At 36.3% G+C, this 25,261-nt stretch overlaps 1 protein-coding gene across 1 annotated transcript in view; it reads left to right on the forward strand.

Moving 5' to 3' along the window:
- ABCB5 (ATP binding cassette subfamily B member 5) overlaps nt 1-25,261 on the forward strand; it is a 131,167-nt gene that overhangs the window by 31,154 nt on the left and 74,752 nt on the right. Inside the window, 2 exon segments of the mRNA XM_004045150.5 lie at nt 4,175-4,345; nt 25,036-25,197. Of these exon segments, the coding sequence (XP_004045198.4) occupies nt 4,175-4,345; nt 25,036-25,197 (333 nt within the window).

Here is a 25,261-nt window from a genome sequence, read left to right on the forward strand (position 1 = left end):
CAATACTAACAAGCAGCTAGATTTCACTGGCATTTATACGACATTCCAGCCAACAACAGCAGAATACATTCTTCTCAAGTGCACATGCAACATTCTCTAAAATAAACAATATTCTGGGCCATCAAAACAAACAAAACAAAACTGTAGCTCTTTCAAATAATAGAAAACATAGAAAATATGTTCTCAGACCATAATATAAGTAAACTACACAAATATTTGAAAAATCACAAAAAAACATTTCTAAAGAATATATATCTCAAAAAAGAAATTTCAAGAAAAATGAAAAACTATTCTGAACTAAATCAAAATGAAATTGCAATGTATTAGTATTTGTGAGATATAGTTAAAGTATTGCTCTGAGAGAAACTTATAGTATTTAATGCTTATTTTCAGAAAAGACAAAAGATCTACAGTGTGCAAACCTAATTTTCACCTACAGAAACTAGAGAAGGAAGAGCAAATTAACCCAAAACAAGCAAGACTAAGTAAATAGAAATTACAGTAGAAATCGGTAAAACCAAAAACTGAAAAACATCAATTACTGAAACCAACAGCTGCTTCACTGAAAAGATTAAAAAAAAAAAAAAAGTATAACTGTAGCAAAGCTGAAAAAAGAGAGAGAGAGAGAAGAGAGATGGCCAGTATCAGGAATGAAAGAAGGTACATGACTATTGATTCTAAGGACATTAAAAGGTTAATAAGGAAATATTATCAACAATGTTATGCCTGTAAATTTGACAACTTAGATGAGGGTCAATTACTTAAAGATACAAACTACCAAAACTCCCTCAAAAATAAATAAATAAATAAATAAATAACTTTAGCGTATCTATAATTATTTCAAAAAACAGCTGGGCATTTTTTGAAATAAAGTCCTGTAATCCCAGCACTTTGGGAGGCTGAGGCAGGTGGATCACTTGAGGAAAGGAGTTTGCTACCAGCCTGGACAACATGGCAAAACCCTGTCTCTACTAAAAGTACAAAAAATTAGCTGGGCGTGGTGGTGCACACCTGTAATCCCAGCTACTCGAAAGACTGAGACAGGAGAATCACTTGAACTCAGGAGGCAAAGGTTGCAGTGAGCTGAGATGGCACCACTGCACTCCAGCCTGGGCAACAGAGCAAGACTCTGCTCCCCCGCACCTCCCCCCAGCACCCCCAAAAAAGCTAGATGTCTAAATAACAGCAACAGTTACAAATGAAATTAAAATAAAAAGCAGTATTCACAAAGCATCAAAAGACAAAATGCTTAAGAATAAATTTAATGAAAGACGTGCAAGTCTTCTAGTAAAAACTATAATATGCTGATAGACATGAAAAGATCTAAAGAAATAGAAAGTACCTTATTCATTGATTTAGAAACTCCATATTTTTAAAGATTTGCATTCTCTCCAAGTTGATATATAAATATTGTGCTTTATCAATCAAAATCTCACCAGTTTTTATGTGTATGTGTAGAAATTGACATGTTGATTCCAAAATTTATTCGGAAATTCAAAAGACCAAAAATAGCCACAACAATTTTGAAAGAAAGACCAAAGCTGGAGGACCTAAATATCTAATTTTAAGACAGTAATTAAGATCGTGGTAGTGGCATAATGATGGTTGTATAGATCAGTACAATGGAACAGAGAGACCAGAAATAGATTCACAAATATCTACTAAGTTAATTTTTGACAAGGCAAATGGAACTCAGTGGGGGAAAGAAATATCTTTTCAACAAATGGTGCTGGAACAATTGGTTATCCTTGTGGAAAAAATAAAATGTGACCTTTACTTCACATCACACACAAAAATTAATTTGCCATAGACCTTGTACCAAAATTGTAAAGCGTAAACTTCAAAAATTAAAACTTACGAAAAAATCTTTGTAACTTTGAGAGAGGCAAAAGTTTCTTAGACTGAAAAGCATTACGATAAAAAAAAAAAGATAAACTGGAGTGTATTAAAGTTAAAACCTCCTTTTTAAAAGACATCATTTAGAAAACAAAAAGGCAAGACAGAGAGCACAAGAAAATATTTATAATATACATGTTCGACAAGGACATGAATCCAGAATATATAAAGAACTGCTATAGCTTGATGAGGAGACAAAAAATAGAAATTAAAAATGGGCAAAAATTTGAACAGACATTTTACAAAAGAAGAATCAAATGAACAATACATACATTGAAAATATGCACCATCGTTAGTCACCAGAGAACTCTAAAATAAAATGATAATGAGATACCATTTTACACTCTTAGAATGGCCAAAATTAAAAAGACTAATAAATGTAACTTTTGGTGATGATGTAAGCAATTAGATCTCTCATTCATTCAAATAAAAGTGAAATCAGTATAATCATTTTACAAAGCAATTTGGCAGTTTATTATAATGTTAAACATACACTTATGATTCAGCATTCTATTCCTAGGTATTTATTCAAAAGAAATGAAAACATGACCACAAAAATATCTTGTACATGAATATTCATAGCAGCTTTATTTATATAGCCAAAAATAGGAAACAATTTAAGTGTTCATCAGCAGTAGAATGAACAAATTGTGATAGATCTAATTTTTCTTTTTTCTTTTTTTTTTTTTTTTTGAGATGGGGTGTCACTCTGTCACCTAGGGTGGAGTGCAATGCACAATCTCAGCTCACTGCAGCCTCGACTTCCCAGGCTCCCAGGCTCAGGCAGTCCTTCCACCTCAGCCTCCTGAGTAGCTCATGCCACTACACCTGGCTAATTTTTGTATTTTTTGTAGAGACAGGGTTTCACCATGTTGCCCAGGCTGGTGTCAAACTCCTGGCTTCAACCAATCCACGCACCACAACCTCCTAAAGTGCTGGGATTACAGGTGTGAACCACCACACCCGGACAAATTGTGATAGATCTAGAGTTGCCAGATGAAATACTGGATTCCCAGTTAAATTTGAATTTCAGATAGTGAATAATTTTTTAGCAATATTGCATAAAACATACTTATACTAAAAAAAAATTCATTGCTTTTCTGAATTCAAATGTAACAGCTTTGTGTTTCCTTGTGTGTTGTTTGTTCTTGCTAAATCTGGCAACCCAAGGTAAATTCGTGTTGTGTGGAACACTACTTAGCAATAAATAGGAGTGAACAACTGATACAACATGGATTAATATTAATATCAAAAACATTAAGCTAGGTAAAAGAAACAAGCCAAAGAAGTACATACTGTATGATTTCATTTACATAAAGTTCTAGATCCAGGAAAATTCATGTATAGTGATAAAAATCAAATCAGCGGTATCTGCAGGCATGGTATGGGTTTTGACTGAAAAAAGTGACATAAGGAAACTTACTAGGGCTACAGAAATGTTCTATATCTTTATCGGTATGGTGGTAACATGGGTGTACTCATTTGTCAATACTCATAGAGTTATATCCTTAAGATGGATGCATTTTATTGTGTGTAAATTTCTTCAAAAAGCCCGATTTTTTAAATGTGAAGATCAATCTCTAGAAATTAAAGGTTTAGAAAGAATACTTAAATTTATCTCCGTGAAGAAATAAACTTTGAATCAGGGACGTAACCCAGTAGAATATTACTAGCCATGTTTCCTGGGTGCTAGAAGTTACCCCTACCACAAATATGGAAGACAAAATATCTACTTTGTTAAAGATAAATTTATTTTAAAACAAATCAAAAGAACACCTAAAAAGTATCTCAAGATGGAAAAAACGTTTTAGGGGAAAGTTTGTTTTGGTAGCAATTTTTTTTCATGCTGTTTTTCAGAGTATCCAGGAAAGAAATTGTGGGTAACATACCAAATTGCTAATAAACACTGCAGAAAATAGGTATTTGTATTACAGTGGTTCTTTTAAAGATTTCAAAGCATTCTAAAAATATCTAAAAGAGATTTGGACATTAGTTTAAATTATTATTAATTTTTCTAAATACATTTGATTATAATGCGGTCTAATTTATTTTAGTCCTAGCCAAATTTTTCTTATGTCCTCTCTTCTTTGGGCTCTTTTTTTTTTTTTTTTTTTACAGCGGTTTGTTTTCACAAAGAACAAATCAAAAGACATAAGCACCCAGAGACTGAAGTACTGATTAAGCTGATATTAAAACACAACTGGGATTGTCATTTCCTGTTCTAACCATTTGATCACGCTGCCTTCTGTTTCTGTGCTTCTTTCCTATTTTTCATTAGAAATTTAATACATTGGTAGGGGAAAAAGGAGCTCAAATGAGTGGAGAGCAGAAACAGAGGATCGCAATTGCTCGTGCCTTAGTTCGAAACCCCAAGATTCTGATTTTAGATGAGGCTACGTCTGCTCTGGATTCAGAAAGCGAGTCAGCTGTTCAAGCTGCACTGGAGAAGGTAAGTGAGCAGAAACTTTTCTTATTTCCATACTCCTGGCTCATTATTGTTTTTAAGTACAAGAAAGTATAGATCTGTAGTAGATTACTCAAGTTGAGAGCCCTCTTAAGGTATAAAGGCAGGATGTTAATCCACTGAGAACTTACGTGATGGCTATAGGAAGTGGTTTAGAGGACAGAAAGAGATGCTGTGGTTGGGTGGTGTAAAAATATATACATGAGGCTGATACACAAGCAATCATCCAGTCTATACCTCCGTTCCAAGTGGTTTGCACTTTCCACCTCCCTAGAGTGGCCCGCCACTATCATCACTATTATAACCATGCCCACCCTTTGCTTCTTCTACATACACCTGTGGGATTCTCTTCTCTGACCACTTTTCTTCTTTAGGATACCCCCAGGTATTCATTTTGACCTAATTTCACCTCAAGTGGAGAATCGCTGACCTTGAACCAGCGCCCTTCGACAGCTCTGGCCCCTCAAACCTCACCCTGACCTCCTGCTGACTATGAGCTACTGCACATACCTCAAGGCCATGTGCAGTTGTGGCCCTGCACCAAATTACACTGAATCTAGGAGGGGAGTTGGCAGTGGCGGTATGAAAAACCATTGAACTCTTTTCTCGATGGCCTGACTCCCTTATAAACCAGAGCCTTCAGACCCCTTACAAGGCTTAATGGCACATTTTACTTTGCATTTGCTTGGAAGTGAGTTAAGTGTTTTTTTTCTCTAAGAAAATCGCAGGCTTCTTTTTTTAAAATGCTGACTTTATGGAACCAGAAACGGACACTGGCAGGCTAAATGTCCACTGCTTCTTGAAAAATCTCTTAGTTACTATTATTTAGTAGCAAATCAGATTGTGCAAGTTTGAACGCTTGTTTCCCTCCCATAACAATGCCACATGTTGCTTGTGTGACAAATAATCTTTGTTTACTGTGGACACTTTGGCAATTTGGTTCATCTTGGTACAGAAAATACAAAGACAGGACTAATATTTTATTCATTTTTTATACTTAGTAACTAGGACAGGGATCTGTATTTAGACTATATTCAAGCCTCGCTCTGTCACCCATGCTTGAGTGCAACCTCTGCCCACTGTATTCAAGCGATTCTCCTGCCTCAGCCTCCTGAGTAGCTGGGAGTACAGGCATGCATCACCATGCCCAGCTAATTTTTGTATTTTTAGTAGAGACAAGGTTTTGCCATGTTGACCAGGCTGGTCTCAAACTCCTGACCTCAGGTGATCCGCCCACCTCGGCCTCCCAAAGTGCTGGGATTACAGGTGTGCATCTCCGCGCCCGGCCAGTTACATAAGATTTTTAAAAATGTAATAGGCTCTCTGATTGTTTAGAAGGTTTGATGTTGTGCCCGTAGTCTTTTCATCCACTGGTAATCACTTTAGGTAATCAAAACTAGTTCAGACTTCTAAAATAAATAGTTGCTTGGTGACATGATAAACTAATAAATGTTATTCTTATTGGTTAATGTGAAACATCTATCAAAAGTGAAAAAAGAAGAATGCAGAATGTTTGTAAACTGATTCCAAAATTACACAAAATAGCAACTGTGAAAAAAATGAAGGCAATATATGAAAATAATAACAGCTATGTGGCAGAATTACGGGGGAATTTAACTTATTTCAAAAATTCATTTACCGTCCCTGTTTTTCAGTTGTTTAAAGGAGAAAGAGATTAAATCAATGTAGAAACAGGTGTGAAACTGCTTTATGTATGGTTTGCTGGGTGAGGGTAAAGGGTAACCAATAGGATGAAAAGTAGCATAGTAATCTAGATTAATCGTATACTCTTCGGTTTATTGGAAAATGGCTTATGGAGAAGGGGAGAGTTCAAATACAGGCAGGGTGATGGAAGCTGTAGCACCATGAGAGCCCTCTCCTCTCACCACCATAGACTGCAGTTATGGAACCAAGCCCTTGGAGGGGGCCCTGGGTAAGAAAGGTAGGACATCCAGCAGGTCTCATTCCCGATCAGCTGTCTAAGAGGCCCCACACTCTGTTACATCATACAGCCTAACCCACACAGTTAACAGTTTTCTGCTGCTCAAAATATCCTGCAAGCCACTAACCAACGAAAGAAGACATAATGAAGTGTATCCCTCCTCCCTGGTGACAGAATCTATACCCACTTCGCTCCACAACCTGCCCTCATATATCCCTTCCATCCCCTCCTCTCCATTACTCATTTATCTTCCACTTATACGAAGTTCTAGAACCTGTGAAACTAATCAATGGTATTAAAAAACCAGGTCAGCAGTTTCTTAGGGCAGGGGTGAATTCTAACTAAACAGCAACATGAAGGCACTAACACCCTTTTCCTCACTTGGACTATTGCAGTAGCTAACTGCATCAGCCCATGCCCTCTTCAATCTGTTCTCAACACAGCAGCCAAGTGTTGCTGTTTAAATGAAAATTTGGTGACATCATACTTCTACTTCAAATCATCCAATAACTCCCCACCTCACTCTAAGTAAAAGCCACCACATTCCTTACAGTAAGCACAAGGCTCTATGGAGCTGGGCTCCAAGCTCCTTCTGGAACTTCCCTTCCTACCATTCTCCCCAACAATGCCTGCTTCTTAAACATACCCTCACACTTTTCATCAGCTAACACACAACGCATATGTTTGTTTATTTTGCTATTGTCTCTCTTTCTCCACTTGAACGTAAACTCTCTGGTGGTGAAGTCTTTGAGTGATTAAATGCAGCATCCCCACCTCTAGAACAATGCTGGCCCTTAATAGACAGCCAACACATATTGTTGGATGGACTTCGATGAGTGTGATCCAGGATACTTCTAAGACCAGAAATATTCTTTTTTGCTTTCTTTCTTTTCTTTTCTTTTTTCTTTTTTTTTTTTTTTTTTTTTTTTTTTTTTTTTTTTGAGACTGAGTCTCACTCTGTCACCCAGGCTGGAGTGCAGTGGCATGATCTTCGCTCACTGCAACCTCCGCCTCCTGGGTTCAAGCAGTTATCCTGCCTCAGGCTCCTGAGTAGCTGGGATCACAGGCACGCACCACCACGCCCAGCTAATTTTTGTATTTTTAGTAGAGACAGGGTTTCACCATGTTGGTCAGGCTGGTCTTGAACTCCTGACCTTGTGATCTGCCTGCCCTAGCCTCCCAAAGTGCTGGGATTACAGGGGTGAGCCACCACGCCCAGCGAGACCTGAAATGTTCTTTTCTGGACTCCTGGATTTAGAATAACTACAAACTAGTTTTGTTTCACTAATGTTCAAGAAGAATTTCTAGCGTCAGTGAATAAAGGTTCATGCCATAGGGTGTGAGTTTCACTCTGCTACTTGTTTTGACCTGGTGTGCCAATGCAGCAGGTTTCCAAGCTGCCCCACTAGTAGAAGACATGGCAGTGAGCACCTGCAGGCCCCTGGGGAAGCCAAGGAAACCCACACTGATTCTGTGATAAAGACTGTGAAAGCTCTTTGAAATGTTAAAAGTGGTATGCAAATCTAAGGCATAATTATTATTAAGGGAGTTTCAGCCACACCACATCAATGGAGAACCTCTTTGGTAATTATGAAGGAAGAGTTATCATCACAATATTATTCTTTGAAAATACAGGGTTGCTTTATTGCAGCCCTCACGGGCACGTCTTAACCATCACTGTACTTTCTCCCTATGATGCGCCCCGTTGGTCTTCCTCCGAGACCTCTTATGTTGTATTTATACTACTTAGAGGACTGGACAATAAGGAAATTGGTATGTTACATTAAGCTGTGGGCCACTTGATTAAATTAAGTTCTAAGAACTGATTATCCAAAGTCGAATTAGGTCAGAGTAAATTTTACACACAAACACACACACACTAATGCACAAACATTTTGAATGTGTCAATTAAATATCTCACTCTGTATTTGGAATTTTGAAAAATCATTTATAGCAACACTCTAACAGTTGGGAACAGAAAGGGAATTTCTCCAAGGGAATTTCCTTGGCTGAAATTTAGACAGAAAATCAAAGGTAACACACAGACTACCTCATGCAAAAAACATGATTGGATATTTTATAAACCTGCTTAATCAAGCTCACATTTGTAGGGCTTGATGTTAAATTCTAAGCCACTAACTTCTTTCAGAGTAATGGTTCTTCTCCTTTGATAGATCAGGGCCCCTTTGAGAATCTGATTGAGAAAGGGAAAAATAAACCACCATAACTCTTTAGAGAAGTATACAAATTCACTTATACAAAAAGACTTACATGTACTTTTGAGGGAGTCATAGACCCCCGAAGCCATTTGTGGGTCCTTATTTTAGATGTAACAAAGGAACAAATGGATGATAACAGCTAATCCTCAAAAGACCCATATAAGATTAAGACATTTATTCTCCTGTTTTACAGTTGAGCTGTAAAATACACTGAAGCACAGGGAGGTTAAGTAATAGGTAGGCACAGTGAAGCCAGAACCCGGACCACTCATCCTTCTGCCTCATTCTTGTAACCACCAGGCTATATTGCTTCAAGATTCCACTGCCGGGAGGTGGAGCTAAAACCGATTCCAGATCAGGCTTCAAACCTCTTAATAAACATAGAATTACCAAATTTCACTTCTGAGTATATGCCTAAAATAATTGAAAGCAGGGTCTCAAAGAGATATTGGTATACTAGTGTTCATAGTAGCATCATCTACAGTAGCCAAAATGTGAAAACAATCCAAATGTCTGTTTACAGATAAATGGATAAAGAAAATGTGGTATATACATACAATGGAATACTACCAGTTTTTAAAAGGAAATTCTGATGATGCTAAAACATGAATAAACCTTGAAGAATTATCCTAAGTGAAATAAAACTGACAAAAAAGGATCCATGTTGCTTAATTCTGCTCATATGAGATACATACAGTAGTCAAATTCAGAGATGGAAAGTAGAAGAGTGGTTACTAGGGGCTTGGAGGACGGGAAAGTGGGGAGTTAGTGTTTATAGTTAGTGGGTATAAAATTTGAATATGAGATGATGAAAAAGTTCTGGAGATGGGTAGTGGTGACAGTCGCACAACAATGTGATTAAGATTGTAAATTTTATGTTAGGCTTTTTTTTTTTTTTTTTTTTTTTTGAGATGGAATCTTGATCTGTCACCCAGGCTGGAGTGCAGTGGCATGATCTCAGCTCACTGCAACCTCCGCCTCTCAGGTTCAAGCGATTCTCCTGCCTCACCCTCCAGAGTAGCTGGGATTACAGGCACACACCACCACACCCGGCTAATTTTTATATTTTTGGTAGAAATGGGGTTTCACCATGTTGGTCAGGCTGGTCTCGAACTCCTGACCTCAAATGATCCACGCGCCTCGGCCTCCCAAAGTGCTGGGTTTACAGGCATGAGCCACTGCGCCCAGTCAGGCAATTTTTTTTTTTTTACCAAAAAAAGAGAGAGAGAGAGAGATTAGTAATCTAAGCCTGAGTACAAAAGAACAGTGAAAAAAAATTAATAAATAGAAGAATAGTGACAAAGAGGAATTTGGCCTCTCAGAGTCAGAAGGATCCTTCCCTTTAAAACGGCTATAATGGTAAACTCTGTATTATGCATATTTTTCCACAATTTTAAAAACAAAACACAACTAGCCTTTTTTGGAAAACCACACTCACACTGTCTTCTTGGGAAAGAAATTCAAACCATACTCCAAATCGAAGCTCTCATGTGGGTTAAACCCACTTTTGTTCCCGTAAGTTGTTTATTTTTATACTATTGTATAAATAACTACTAGAATTCTCTTTTATAAATTTAGGTCACTGTTACTTAGCAGGACATTCCAAGGTTTTAAAGAATATACTAAAAGGTCTTCTAAGATATAATAAAATATTTTTCCATGATATGGATAAGCATCTTGGTGATTTTTGTAAATTAAAATTATTCCTAAGCCTTTCCTTCCTCCCAAAATAAGGAAAATGCCTATAGAAGATACTGATTTTCCTAAGTGCTATCAAATAAGTGATCTCAATCTATTATTTATCAAGAATAAAAATAGGTAAGGTATTATGCCCTTATGGAAAAAAATAAACTAATTATTGCAGCATTTTCTCTTCTTACCCACCATTTACTTCATCATTTATTTTTTATTGTAAATTTCTCCACAAATACTTAAATGATTAGCTTGTTAATAAAGTTAAGTAAAGCTGGGAGTGGTGGCTCACGCTGTAATCCGAGCTACTTGGGAGGCTACAGTGGGAGAATCATGTGAGACCAGGAGCTCAATACCAGCTGGGCAACATAGCAAGACCTTGTCTGTAAATAAAATAATAAAATGATTTTTTTAAAGTTCAATGAAGAGAAAAGGTATTAAATGATGATAAATAATTTTGTTATCTCTAATTCTTAACTTTCATGTTAACTTATTTAGAAGTGACAATGAAGAGATTCCAGGCCATAAAAAGAAAACATTTTACCATTATTATGTTATTATTTCACGTTCCTAATTAGGTAGTACACGTGGGTTTATTTTAGCAGAGTTTAGATTTTGAAAGTGTTTCTTTTCTAAAGGGTCTTAACCCAAGCATTCACGCATTCACATGAGTAGATTTCTGCAAGCTGGAAAGAAGGGTCAACGAGCAGGTGAGTCACCCATTAAAAGTGACTTCTAAGTTCCTGATATTTTGCTATTTGTCATCCCCCTTGACAAAAAAGAAAGCATTCTCGGACCAGTGATGTGGTCTGACAGTAACCCCACATTGTTGAGCCCTGGAACCCATGTCGACCCAGAAGAACATTAAGCCAATTGGCTTTCAACATCACAGTCAGGTAGTTAAGAAACAAAAGGCCTATGTTTCCCGTTCAACTACCATGGTGACCTTATTATAAAAGATGACCAGCTAAAATTTGATAGCCTAAAAGAAAAGACACTGAAGAGTAGTGGGAAGTTCTCTGACTGTATTCTTGGAGTACTAGGGTACAAGGGTCTCCAAGGAGCCTCTCAAGGACTGAGAGAGGTGGGGAGGTGAGGTGGACAAGCAGGTAGGGCTGTACCCCCAACTCCCCTGCCAATTCAAGCAATGCAGTGATCCATTTATCTGGATGAGATAGAGATGGAAAGATAGATAGATAGATAGATAGATAGATAGATAGATAGATAGATAGATAGATACATACATACATACATACATACATACATACATACATACATACACATAGATATAGATATACAAGCTTCCAGATGAGCTTCTATTTGTTGAAAGGATTTTGCAGTTTAAAAAAAAAAAAAAAAAAAGTTGGGCCGGGCGTTGTGGCTTATGCCTGTAATCCCAGAACTTTGGAAGGCAGAGACAGGCGGATCACCTAAGGTCAGGAGTTTGAGACCAGCCTGACCAACATGGAGAAACCCTGTCTCTATTAAAAATACAAAAATTAGCCGGGCGTGGTGGCACATGCGTGCAATCCCAGCTACTCGAGAGGCTGTGACAGGAGAATCGCTTGAACCCAGGAGGTGGAGGTTGTGGTGAGCCGAGATCATGCCATTGCACTCCAGCCTGGGCAACAAAAGTGAAACTCCGCCTCAAAAAAAAAAAAAAAAAAAAAAAAAAAGATTGACGATAACAGCACTACATCATGGAGTACATGTCACCGATGAGCCCCAAATCCAACTGAGGCAACCTTTTGGAAGGCAGTGAGTGGGAACTTATGTTCTCCTAGGTTTTCTATGCCACACTTGCCCCCAGGTTACTAGAACTCTCTGTGCTGACACGCTTTCCCAGAAACTGTATTATGCCTGGTAATGGACCCTCTCAAATGCTCGAGGCTTTGTATTATTTTCCTTTCTTTTCCTGCTGCCCTCTGTGTTTACGGCAAGTCCCATAACCATCACTGGTGAGAATCTAGCTGATCTCCTCAGGTCCGTATCTCTGCCTAGCAATTCTGGGAGGGATGTTTTAAAGCACCCTCTTTTTCAAAGTCCAAGATAATGACCTGGTGATGTATGGCTGTGCATGGAATTGTAAAGTAATCTGAAAAATGTCAGCAAAGTGTCAAGTAGAGACCTGTCTTCCTGGTGACCTTTGTTTGGTCAAATACCTAATTGCTTGGCTTTTAGCTTTGTGTAATCTGTGAAGTAGGAGAGGAGATACTAGGAAGTTCTTTCAATATTGTATTTTCTAGAAAAAATAATACAACAAAGACATATTGATAATCTACCACACTATCTACTTTGAGGTATCTGGAACCACAGTGGTATGAATTGCACTATCTCCCTAATCTTTACACTAATTCTGGCTAAAAGACAGCATCAGCTCAAATTTTCCTGATCAGTTTTTTAGCAGGCTTTGGCTGCCAAAATCTCTTCTGTGTTTTAAGTCTGAAGCAATTACTGTTGAATATTTTGTTGTTGTTCACTATGAGGAGTATATCAGTTTTAGGTCACATGAATGATCTAGTAGAGATGTATTTTTCTAGTACACTTGATAGTACCTTGAATATGTACAGTACATGTAGGCCCATTTTATGGACCTCTGAGGCATAGTTTTTTCCCTTTTAAGTTATTAGATATTTCTGTGATTTATTTGATGCACTCAGATACAAATTCATGCTATAATAAGTTAAATTGTAACATAATATCTACCTTAATCAAATGTTTATAGTTTAGGCCAGGAGCCTGGCAAAGTAAAGATGACACAGATGTAATGCTTGATAAGTAAATAAATATGAGAAGAGATATATATTAAAACACCCGTGAAGTGAATCCCCTGTGAAGAAAAGAAGGTCTCTAACAATATAAACCTGTATCAGGAAACCCTGTGATTCTGATTCTATGAACAGAAGGATACATGGAATTCTCAGACCTTTTCTAGTTGCAACCTTTTAATTGTTAGACTTTATATTCTGTCCTCTCAAATTCTCCTTAGACTGTGACGTGTTAATGCTCTCTTTTATATTTTCTAATTAAATTCCATACACATTAATTTGAGAAATGTTGGAGAGTATTGTGAAATCATTGAGCTAATGGGTCACATCATGTGGCTTCATGAATAAGATTTGAGATCTGTTTGCTTTTGGAAAATAACATTTGTAACTTTGAGGAAACAGAATAAATAGGAGATTTATTAAATAAATATGAGCCAGTAGGCTAGGTGCCTGAGTGTTTTCGCCTTCGCAGTTGTCAGGTTTCTAATACATACCAACCCAACAACAGCGTTCTGGGACTCTCTTTTAAAGGGCTGTAGGCAAGTCCCAGGTCTCCAAGACCCAGAATAGAATTCAAACTTGAAGTGTGAAAGAAAGGAGTGGTATCAGCATAGGCTGAATATCTTACCTGTAAAAAGGAAGACAAATCAGACAAACCCAAATTGAGATATTCTACAAAACATCTAACCAGTGTTCTTTAAAACTATCAAGTTTATCAAAAACAAGGACAATCTGAGAGACTGTAACAGCCAAGAGGAGCCTAAGGCGACATGATGACAAAATGTACTGGGATATTCAGGCATGGGGATCCTAGAACAGAAAAAGAACATGAGTTGAAAATTAGAGAAATCTGAATAAAATATGGAGTTTAGATAATGATGTGTCAATAGTGGTTCAGTAGTTGTGGCAAATGCATCATAGAAATGTAAGATGTTAGAACTGGGGGATATTGTGTGCAGGGTACATGGAAGCTTCCTGCACTATCTTTGCAATTTTTCTGTAAATCTAAAACTATTCTAAAAGAAAAAAGAAAAAAAAAGGTTGATGTTAACAGCACTACACCATGGAGCACATGTCACCGATGAGCCGCAAATCCAACTGAGGCAACCTTCTGGAAGGCAGTGAGTGGGAACTCAGTGTTTACTTAAAAAAAACTACTCACATTTTTAACCAATTTTGTTATACCATTCATAAGGGTGTGCTGTATAAGCGAGGCTTAGAATTACCACACCAAAGTAAATGCAAGACTGAGAAAAACAAGAAGCAAGCTGGCCAGGTGCGGTGGCTCATGCTTGTAATCCCAGCACTTTGGGAGACCAAGGTGGGCGGATCACCTGAGGTTGGGAGTTTGAGACCAGCCTGACCAACACAGAGAAACCATGTCTCTACTAAAAATACAAAATTAGGCGGGCGTGGTGGCACATGCCTGTAATCCCAGCTACTTGGGAGGCTGAGGCAGGAGAATCGCTTGAACCTGGGAGGTGGAGGTTGCAGTGAGCCGAGATCGCGCCATTCCACTCCAGCCCAGGCAACAAGAGCGAAATTCCACCTGAAATAAAAAGAAAAAAAGAAAAGCAAGAAGCAAGCAATAAAAACCTGTTCCCCACGTATCAGTCACTCATTAGTTTAATAAAATATTCATAAACTTGACAATATCAGAAAATAAAGAAAGCACTAAGCATGTTAGTGCTTAGTATAACTCTCTTCTACTGTAGGGTAGGTTATACCACAAAAATGACCCATAGAAACTTACATATGCTGATAATTAATTTCCAGTTAAAAATGCCGAAATCTGCCTGTCTACAACTCTATATCACAGTTGTCCCCAATCCACTTTGTCATTATTTTTGCAGGGCATTCATTAAAATGTCTCAGTCTCATTCAGGATTCCTGCAGAACTTTAGAATGACCAGCTGGGCTGCTGAATGTATTTGCTTCTTTTGTTTGACTTTGATTTTTGTTTTTAACAGTTTTTTGAGGTTTCATTGAATATAAGAAACTGTACGTATTAAAACATATGATTGGAAAAATTTTGGCGTATATGTACACCAAAATCTAGATAGTCAGCCATACTTTTCACATGACTTTTGTAACCATTTCACCCTGACCCTCTCCAGCCCTCCTCCCCGATCCTTGGCAACCACTGATTTGCTTACTGCCACTAGAGATTAGTTTGTATTTTCTAGAACTTTATATAAAGGGAGCAATATCATATGTATTCTGTTAGGTCTGGCTTCTCTCATTCAGCATAATTATTTTGAGACTCATCCATGTTGTAGAATGCATCAATAGTTTGTTTCTTTTTATTGATAAATGGTATTCTATTTATGACTATGCCACAATTTAAACTAATCGGTATAGATGCTCAGTTGAATTATTAGGTTTGTTTTCAGTTTTGGGATATTACAGATAAAGCTGTTCTAAACATTCATATGCAAGTCTTTGTATAGACAAGTGCTTTTATTTCTCTTGAGTAAATACCTGGGATTTAAATGGCTGAATCTTATGGTAGGTATACTTTTTACTTTACAGTTAAGTGCGTAACTGTTTTTCTTTTACATTTCTACAAGAGATATATTAAAATTCCAGCTACTCCACAACTTGCCCACACTTCATATGGTCATTTATTTTAATTTCAGCCATCTGAAGAAATGTGTAGTAGTATCCCATTGTCATTTTAATTTGCATTATCCTGATGACTGATGATGTTAAGCATTTTTATGTGCTTATTAACCATCCATATTTTTTCTTTGTTAAAGTGTCTGTTCAAATCTTTAGCCCATTTTATACTGAGTTGTTTGTTTTCTTATTACTGGGTTTTGAGAATTCTTTATATTTCTGGATACAAGTATTTTATCAGATATAGGATTAGAAAATATTTCTCCTGATTCTAGGGTTTGGCTTTCTATTGTCTTAAGTGTGTCTTCCAAAGGCCAGGAATTTTTAATTTTGATGTTTAATTTATTAGTTTTTTTTTCTTTTACAAATCAAGGTTTTGGTGTCATATTTAAGAAATCTTTGAACAACACACACTGTGGCCTGTCGGCAGGGTGAGGGGAGCGAGAGCATCAGGACAAAAAGCTAATGAGTGTGGGGCTTAATACCCAGGTGACAGGTTGATAGGTGCAGCAAACCACCATGGCACACATTTATCTATGTAACAAACCTTCAAGTTCTGAACATGTATCCAGGAACTTAAAGTAAAATAAAATTTTAAAAGAAAGAAAGAAACAAATATTTGCCGAATTTAAGGTCACAAAGACTTTCCTCTGTTTTCTTCTGAAGGTATTATAGTTGTAGTTTTTACATTTTGAGTTAATTATTATATGTGATATAAGGTACAGTTTAAGGTTCCTTTTGTTTGTTTGTTTGTTTTGCATATAGACTTCCAGTTGGTCCTGTAAAATTTGTTGAAAAAATTATCTTTTCTACACTGATTTTTCTTTGCACCTTTGTAAAAAATCAGTTGTTCATATATGTGTGAGTTGTTTTCCAGACTGTTGACTCCATTGCGTCATATTGATGTATTTGTCTGTCTTTGAGTTTATTCTTCTCTTTTGTATTTAATTGGTTTCTGCTTTGATTTTTATTTCTTTTCTTCCATTTTTTTCTTTTTCTTTTGAGTTTAACTTGCCCTTCTTTTTCTTGTTTCTTAAGTTACATATGAAGTCATTTACTTGATAAATTTTATTTGGTTTCAGTATTGGAATATTTTCCAGATATTTTTTCTGTATTGATTTCTAATTTAATTGCATTATGGTCAGGGAGTATTCATGTATGACTTGAATACAAGTAAGTTTATTAAGAGTTGTTTTATGGCACAGATTATGGTCTCTCTTAGTAAATGTTTTGTGTACACTTGAAAATAATGTGCATTTTGCTATTGTTGGATGAAGTGTTCTATAAATGTCAATTGTGTTGAGTTGGTTGATAGTATTATTCAACTCTTCCTTGTCCTTATGGTCTACTTGTTCTACCAGTTACTGAGAGAAGGGTATTTAATTCTTCAACTATTACTGTAACTTTTAGATTTATTCTTGTAATTGTACATATTTTGGTGTCATATATTTTAGAGCTGTGTTATTACACACATAAATATTTAGGATTGTTATGTTCTCTTGATGAATCGAGCCCTTATTCATTAGGAAATAAACTCATTTACTTTGGTTATATCCTTTTCACTTTAATCTGCTTTATCTAATATTAACATAGCCACTCCATTTTTCTTTTACTCTGTGTTAGCATGGTATGAGTTTTTTATCCTTTTAGTCTTAACCTCTTTGTTTCTTTGTATTTAAAATGTGTTACTGACAGATGACACGTAGTTGGGTCTTGCTTTTGTATTCAAACTGAAAATCTCTGACTTTCAATTGGAGTGTTTAGACCATTTACATTTAATCTGATGATTGATAGTAATATTATTAAATTAAATCTGTCACCTTGCTACTTGTTTTCTTTTTTCTATCGATTCTTGGTTTCTGCTTTACTCATTTTCTGTCTTCATTTGGATTAAGTGAGTACTTTTTATGATTTGGTTTTATCTCTTTTGTGAGCTTATTTACAGAACTTTGATATTTCAGTGATGGCTTTAGAGTTTATGGTGTACACATTTAACTTAAGACAATCTACCTTCAAGTGATATTATATCATTTCATGTATAGTATAAAAGCATGAATTAGCATACTTCCATTTCTCCCTTTTTGGCCTTTAAGCTATTGCGATTAGACATCTTACTTCTACATATGTTATAAACTCCATGCCACACTGTAACTTTTAAAATTAATCATTAGTTTTTTAAAAAATTTAAATAGGTAATAAGAAAAAATTACATTTTTCTCCATGCACTATGGAGTTACAATTTCCAATGTTCTTCATTCTTTTGTGTATATCCATATTTCCGTCGATTCCTTTTACCTGAAACCTTTAATGTAGCACAGTCCCACTACTGATGAATAATTTCAGCTGTCATATGTTTTTGTTTCACCTTTAGTTTTGAAAAATTTATTTCCTTGATATAGAGTTTTAGCCTGAAAGTTATAGGGTTTTTTTTCTTTAAATACCTTAAAGATGTTCCTCACTGTCTCCTTTCTTGCATTTTTTTTCTGAGGAGAAATCTGTCATCTTTATGTTTGTTCCTATATATGTAATGATTGAAGTTAAGTTGCTATCAGCTTAAAATAGACTGTCACAAATATAAGGCTTTTATATAAGCCTCATGGTATACAAACAAACAAAAACACCTATAGTACCTCTTACCACTTGCATTCAACAAAGTCCTGAAATTCTTAGCCAGGGCAATTAGGCAAGAAAAAGAAAAACGAAGTGTCAAATAAGAAAAAAAAAAAAAAGTAGGCAGATCATATGATCTTAAAATTTGAAAACTCTAAAGATTACACACACACACACACACACACAAACTGTTAGAACTAATAAGTGAATTCAGTAAGGTTGCAGGATATGAAATCAACATACAAAAATTAGTTGCATTTCTGTCAACAACAAATCTTCTGAAAAAATAACTAAAACATCCCATTTGCAACAGTATCAAAAGAATAAAATACTTAGAAATAAACTTAAGAAGCTGAAATACTTGTACACTGAAAACTATAACCATTGATGAAAAAATTAGAGAAGACACAAATAAAATACATCCCATGATCCTGAACTGGAAGACTTGATATTGTTAAATGTCAGTACTACCCAAAGCAATCTACAGATTTAGTATAACCTCGATCAAAATCCCAATGGCATATTTTACAGAAATAAAGAACTCACCCTAAAATTAATAAGAAACCACAAAAGATATCAAATATCCAAATCAATCTTGAGAAGAAAAACAAAGCTGAAGGCATCACACTTCCTGATTTCAAAATACGTTACAAAGTTATAGTAATTAAAACAGTATAGTACTTGCCTAAAAATAAACATGGAGGCCAATGGGACAGAATAGAAAGCCCAGAAATAAATGTATGCATATATAATCAACTGACCTTTGACAAGGGTGCAAAGAGTACACAATGGGGAAAGGATGGTCTATTCAACAAATGATGTTGGGAAAATTGGATGTCCACATGCAAAAGAATGAAAACTGGACTTTTATCTGCACCATACACAAAAATCAACTCAAAATAGGTTAAAGATATCAATATAAGAACTGTAAAACTTAAAAGAAACTGTAAAACTCTTAGAAGTAAACATAGTGGGAAAGCTTCATGACATTAAGTTTGACAATTATTTCTTGGATATGATGCCAAAAACACAAACAACAAAAGCAAAATTAAATAGGTAGGATTACATCAAACAAAAAGCCTCTGCACCACAAGGGAAATAATCAACAGAATGAAAAGGTAGCCTACAAAAAGGAAAAAAAAAATTGGAAACCATATATCTGGTAAGAGATTAATAACTAAAATATATAAGGAACTCCTATAACTCAATAGTAAAAAACAAAAATAAAGAATAAATAACCTGATTTAAAAATAGGCCAGGAAGTTGAAAAGACATTTCTACAAAAAAGACATACAAATGGCCAACAAGTATGTGAAAAGATTCTTGACATCACTAGTTATCAGGGAAATGTAAGTCAATACCACAATGAGATATCTCCTCACACCTATTAGGATGACTATTGTTAAAAAATAAATAAATAAATAAGTGTTGGTGAGGATGTGGAAAAATTGGAACCCTTGTATATTACTGATGGGAAAGTAAAAAGTTGCAGTCTCTATGGAAAACAGTATGGAGGTTCCAGAAATAATTATAAATAGAATTACCATGTGACCCAGCAATTCTACTACACACACACACACACACACATATGTATACGAATATGCACATTAATTCCAATAATCTGGATTTATTAATATATATTCAAAAGAACTGAAGTCAGTATCTCGAAGAGGTATATACACTCCCATGCTCATTGCATCATTATTTCTAATAGCCAAGATATGGAAACAACTTAAATATTTATTGACAGATTAACAGATAAAGAAAAATATGATACCTACACAAGGAAATATTAATAAGCCTTTAAAAAGGAGGAAGTCCATATGGAACAACATGGATGAATCTGAATGACATTATGCTAAGTGAAATAAGCCAGTCGCAGAAGGACAAATACTGCATGATTCCTCTTAAATGAGATGTTTAAAACAGTCAGACTTGTAGATGCAGACAATAGGATGGTGGCTGCTAGGGACTGAGGAGGGAGAGAAACAGGGAATTGCTGTTCAGTGGGAATAAAATTTCATTTATGTAAGATGAATAAGTTCTACACATTAACACTACAACATTGTGCCTATAGTTGGCAATATTGTATTGTATTGTAAACTTAAAATTTTAAGAGGATAGATCTCATGTGAAGTGTTCTTACCACAAAAAATTAATCTGCACAATAACTCTAAAATAGAGGTAGTATAATTTTCCCTATTATCAAATGAAGACTATAAGACTTAGGGGGTTAAAAAACTTGTCTAAGTCCTCCAAGACAGAAATTGGCAGAAACAAGATCCAAACCCAGGACTTGCAACTCCAGAAAACACAAATGATGAAATTATTGAATACTACATTTGTCATTATAAAAGTCATACACTATAATCTATATATACTGCTTGCCGTTTTGTAGTTAATTACCTTGTAATGTATTAATTATTATTAGTTACATCCATCATGATATTTGTCAGATTAACTGTATTAGGAGATTTTATTGAGACAGTGTGGACTTCATTCCTATATCATTAGTCTTCTTAGTCTGTTGTTCATAAAACTTGTTCAGCTATTCATGCAGTGTGATAATTTGCTTTTAAATTAAAAATATAAAGGGAAATTTGATCCCAGTCATATTATCTCAGTATATACTTTTAGAAAAGAGCTCCGAAGCACAGGTAGGGCTGCTATAGGGGAGCATAACTGTCCTTTCTACCTACTTTTTGTGACAGGAAATGGGGATTAAGGATACAGATTTAGAAGCTGAATAATAATTATAGTCTGATTTTTAGTATCAGACTAAAAATCAGTTATCAATGTCCTGACATCTGTCCTGACTTGGATAGATGTTTAACCATCAGAAAAGACTGCCCTTTGCCAGTAATCCAGCACTTTGGCAGGCAGAGGCAGGTGGATCACCTGAGGTCAGGAGTTCAAGAACAGCTTGGCCAACATGGCAAAACCCTGTCTCTACTAAAAATACAAAAATTAACCGGGTGTGGTGGTGCACGCCTGTAATTCCAGCTACTCGGGAGGCTGAGGCAGGAGAATCGCTTGAACCCGGGAGGTGGAGGTTGCAGTGAGCTGAGATCACACCACTGCACTCCAGCCTGTGTGACAGAGCGAGACTCTGTCTCAATAATTAATTAATTAATTAATTTAATTTATAAAAGTACCCTTTGCCCCTCTTTCTACCTAGTCCCGCTATTTAAATGACTCCTTTAATATCTATATGTGGGAAAAACCAGCTGAAGTAGACTCACATTGAATCCTTTTTACCTCTGTCAATGGTCAAGACCAGCTATGCAGTTGGTGGGGTCCTGCACAAAATGAAAATGTGGAGCCTCTTCTTCAAAAACTATTAAGAACTCCAGAATGACAGCAGCAGAGCATTAAGCCAAGAGTCATGTCCTTCTAAAGCTTTCTTACTTTTAAACAAAAGTGCAATACATGCACATTAAATAAAATTGGGAAAACTGAGATGAGAAAAATATAATCCATAGATCCAATAAGTAAGAACAGGTACTATTAGTATATTGATATATTTCTACATAGGTGTCTTTTTTATGGGAAAATTTTTTACAACATAATTATAATAGGATACATATTTTTCCTGCATTTTTACAGGTAGCATTATATCATACATCCTTTCCACATTATCATTTAATCTTAATAGCCAATGCTTTGGGAGGTTCCCTTCTCTTATAGATTTGGAAAAAAGTTTGAAAGAAATTATCACCTGCTTCATCAAGTTTATCTATTGCAATGAACAGACCTTGTGGAGAGAAGAGGGAAAACCACACTGGGTTTTAGTACCAGTCCTTCCAGTGACTGGCTGAGGCCCTGAACAAGCTTCTTAACTTTCTGAGTTCCATTTTCCTGCTCTATAATAGATAAGAATAAGAAAAGTAAATAGCAGTAACACAGTAATAGTATGAATAGTAACAATACTAGCTGTCGATTGTTGATTCCCTGGCAAATTTGTAGTGCCAGAAGTGTCAGTTATTGTGCTAGGCATTTACAAAAAAAACAAAAACAAAAACAAAAACAAAAAAAAACCACATTACCTCAAGAATAGTCCACAAAATCTTTCAGAGGAAGAATAAGCTTAAAGAGGTAAACTAATAGTTTTCAATACCTGTTTTAAGTCTATAGTAGTTAAGACAGCATAGCATTGGTGCAGTGAGAGACAAGCTAAACAGCCCAATAGCAAATAGAATACAAAAACAGACACAAAACAATTGTCACCTGATTTATGGTAAAGGCAGTTCTGCAGTATAGTAGGGAAATGATGGTCTTCAAAATACGCTGCTGGGACACCTGGTTAACTCTATGGGGAAAATGTACATTGACTTCTACTTGGCATCACATACAAAAACTAATCCCAGGTGTTACATATCACATCCAAATATGAAAGGCAAATGACAAAGATTGTAAGGTAAAACATAGAAAAACATCTGCGTGACCTTGGAGTAAAGATTTCTTAAAACTACACAAAAAGCATAAATTGTAAAAGAAAAAAATTGATAAATTGGACTTCATTAAAATTTTGAAATTCTGTTCATGAAAAGACACCATTAAGAGAGTGAAAAGAAAGCCAGGCACGGTGGTTCACGCCTGTAATCCCAGCACTTTGGGATGCTGAGGTGGGTGGATCACCTGAGATCAGGAGTTCAAGATCAGCCTGGCCAACATGGTGAAACCCCATCTCTGCTAAAAATACAAAAAATTAGCTGGTCATGGTGGCAGGTGCCTGTAATGCCAGCTACTCTGGAGGCTGAGGCAGGAGAGAATTGCTTGAACCTGGGAGGCAGCTGTTGCAGTGAGCTGAGATCATGCCATTGCACTCCCGCCTGGGCAACAAGAGCTAAACTCCATCTCAAAAAAAGAGAGAGAAAGAGAGAAAGAGAGTGAAAAGACAATCACATAAAGAGAAACTTTCATTGTAATACATGGTATTTAACAAAGTTCTCACTTCTACAGTATATAAACCAGTCATGAAAATTGAAAAGAAAAATACAGTTCTAATAGAAAAATGAGAAAAAATGTGGACAATTCACAAGAGAGAATATCTAACTTGTCACTAATCATTTGAAAAGTTGTTCAACTTTATTAGTCATCGAGAAAATGCAAATAAAAATATGATAGTTCTCACCCATCAGACGGAAAGAACCAAGTCTTAGTCAGCATGTAGAGCAACCATGGCCCTCTTGCACTATTGGGGGGTTTATAAAATAGGGCAACCACTTTGAAAAACTATTTGGCAGAATCTAATGAAGCAGAGCATATACACACTTTATGACTCAGCAATTCCTCTCCTAGGTATAACACTAGAACTGTGTACATATGTTCATCAAATAAACATTTACAGCAACCTATACATAGTAGGGGGAAAAAAAACCTTAAAAACTATCCAAATGTCAATCAGGAACAGAATGGATAAATAAGTTGTGGTATAGTCAAGCAATAGAATACTGTGTGGCAATAAGAATAAATTATCCGCAACTCTATACAACCAAATGGATGAATCTCAAAAACATAATGTTGAGTGAAAAGATCCAGATACAGAAGAGTATACAATGCATAATCTCATTTATATAAATTACCAGAAAATCAAAACAAGTTATGCTGTTAGAAATCGGGATAGTGGTGACCCTTGGTATAGGTGAGTGCTAAGAGTGACTTGAGGCCGACCGCAGTGGCTCACTCCTGTAATCCCAGCACTTTGGGAGGCCGAGGCGGGTGCATCACGAGGCCAGGAGATCGAGACCATCCTGGCTAACACGGTGAAACCCTGTCTCTACTAAAAATAAAAATAAAATAAAACAAAATAAATAGCCGGGCGTGGTGGCGGGCACCTGTAGTCCCAGCTACTCAGGAGGCTGAGGCAGGAGAATGGCGTGAACCCGGGAGACGGAGCTTGCAGTGAGCCGAGATTGCACCACTGCACTCCAGCCTGGGTGACAGAGCCAGACTCCGTCTCAAAAAAAAAAAAAAAAAACCGACTGACTTGAAAAGAGCATGAGATGGACTTGTGGGTGCTGGTAATGATGAGATTCTTGACCTGGATACTATGATACGGGCAAATTCCGTTTGAAATGCACTGATCTGTATGTACCCTTATGTGCACTTTTCCACATATTAATGATACTTGTAAAAAAGTTAAAAATATATATTACTTTTAATTTGTACCCAATTAGTTAAGTAATATCCCCATTTTAAAGATGAAAACAATTAACTTTCTGACTTTCTTTTTATTGTAATTTCTATTGGCCTTCTTATTCTATTAAAGTTTCCAAATTTCTCTGTCCAAGGATAAGATACTTTAATATTTAAAACAATACTGCAACAAAGATTTCTTCTTTCCCTCCCTCCCTCCCTTTCTTTCTTTCTTTTTCTTTCTATCTTTCTTTCTTTCTTTCTCTCTCTCTTTCTTTCTCTCTCTCTTTCTTTCTTTCTTTCTTTTTCTTTCTTTCTTCTCTCTTTTTTGAGACGGAGTTTCCTGTTGCCCAGGCTGGAGTGAAATGGCATGACCTCAGCTCACTGCAACCTCTGCCTCCTAGGTTCAAGCGATTCTCCTGCCTCACCCTTCCAAGTAGCTAGGATTCCAGGTGCCCGCAACCAAGCCTGGCTAATTCTTGTATTTTTAGTAGAGATGGAGTTTTACCATGTTGGCCAGGCTGATCTCTAACTCGTGACCTCAGGTGACCCACCCTCCTCGGCCTCCCAAAGTGCTGGAATTACAGGCATGAGCCACCATGCCGGGTCAACAAAGATTTCTTAAACAGTGCAAAGGTTGTTATTTCTACCAATGTCTATATATTTTCTACGCATTTTATTCTGTAGGCGAGCAAAGGTCGGACTACAATCGTGGTAGCACACCGACTTTCTACTATTCGAAGTGCAAATTAGATTGTGACCCTAAAGGATGGAATGGTGGCGGAAAAAGGAGCACATGCTGAACTAATGGCAAAACGAGGTCTATATTATTCACTTATGATGTCACAGGTAATGCTTATGTGACATAATGCTATGTCAGCAGGGTTTAACATTTCAGAGATCATACCACACT

The sequence above is a fragment of the Gorilla gorilla genome, chromosome 6 (assembly GCF_029281585.2).
Source record: "Gorilla gorilla gorilla isolate KB3781 chromosome 6, NHGRI_mGorGor1-v2.1_pri, whole genome shotgun sequence".
Classification (NCBI taxonomy): Eukaryota; Metazoa; Chordata; class Mammalia; order Primates; family Hominidae; genus Gorilla; species Gorilla gorilla.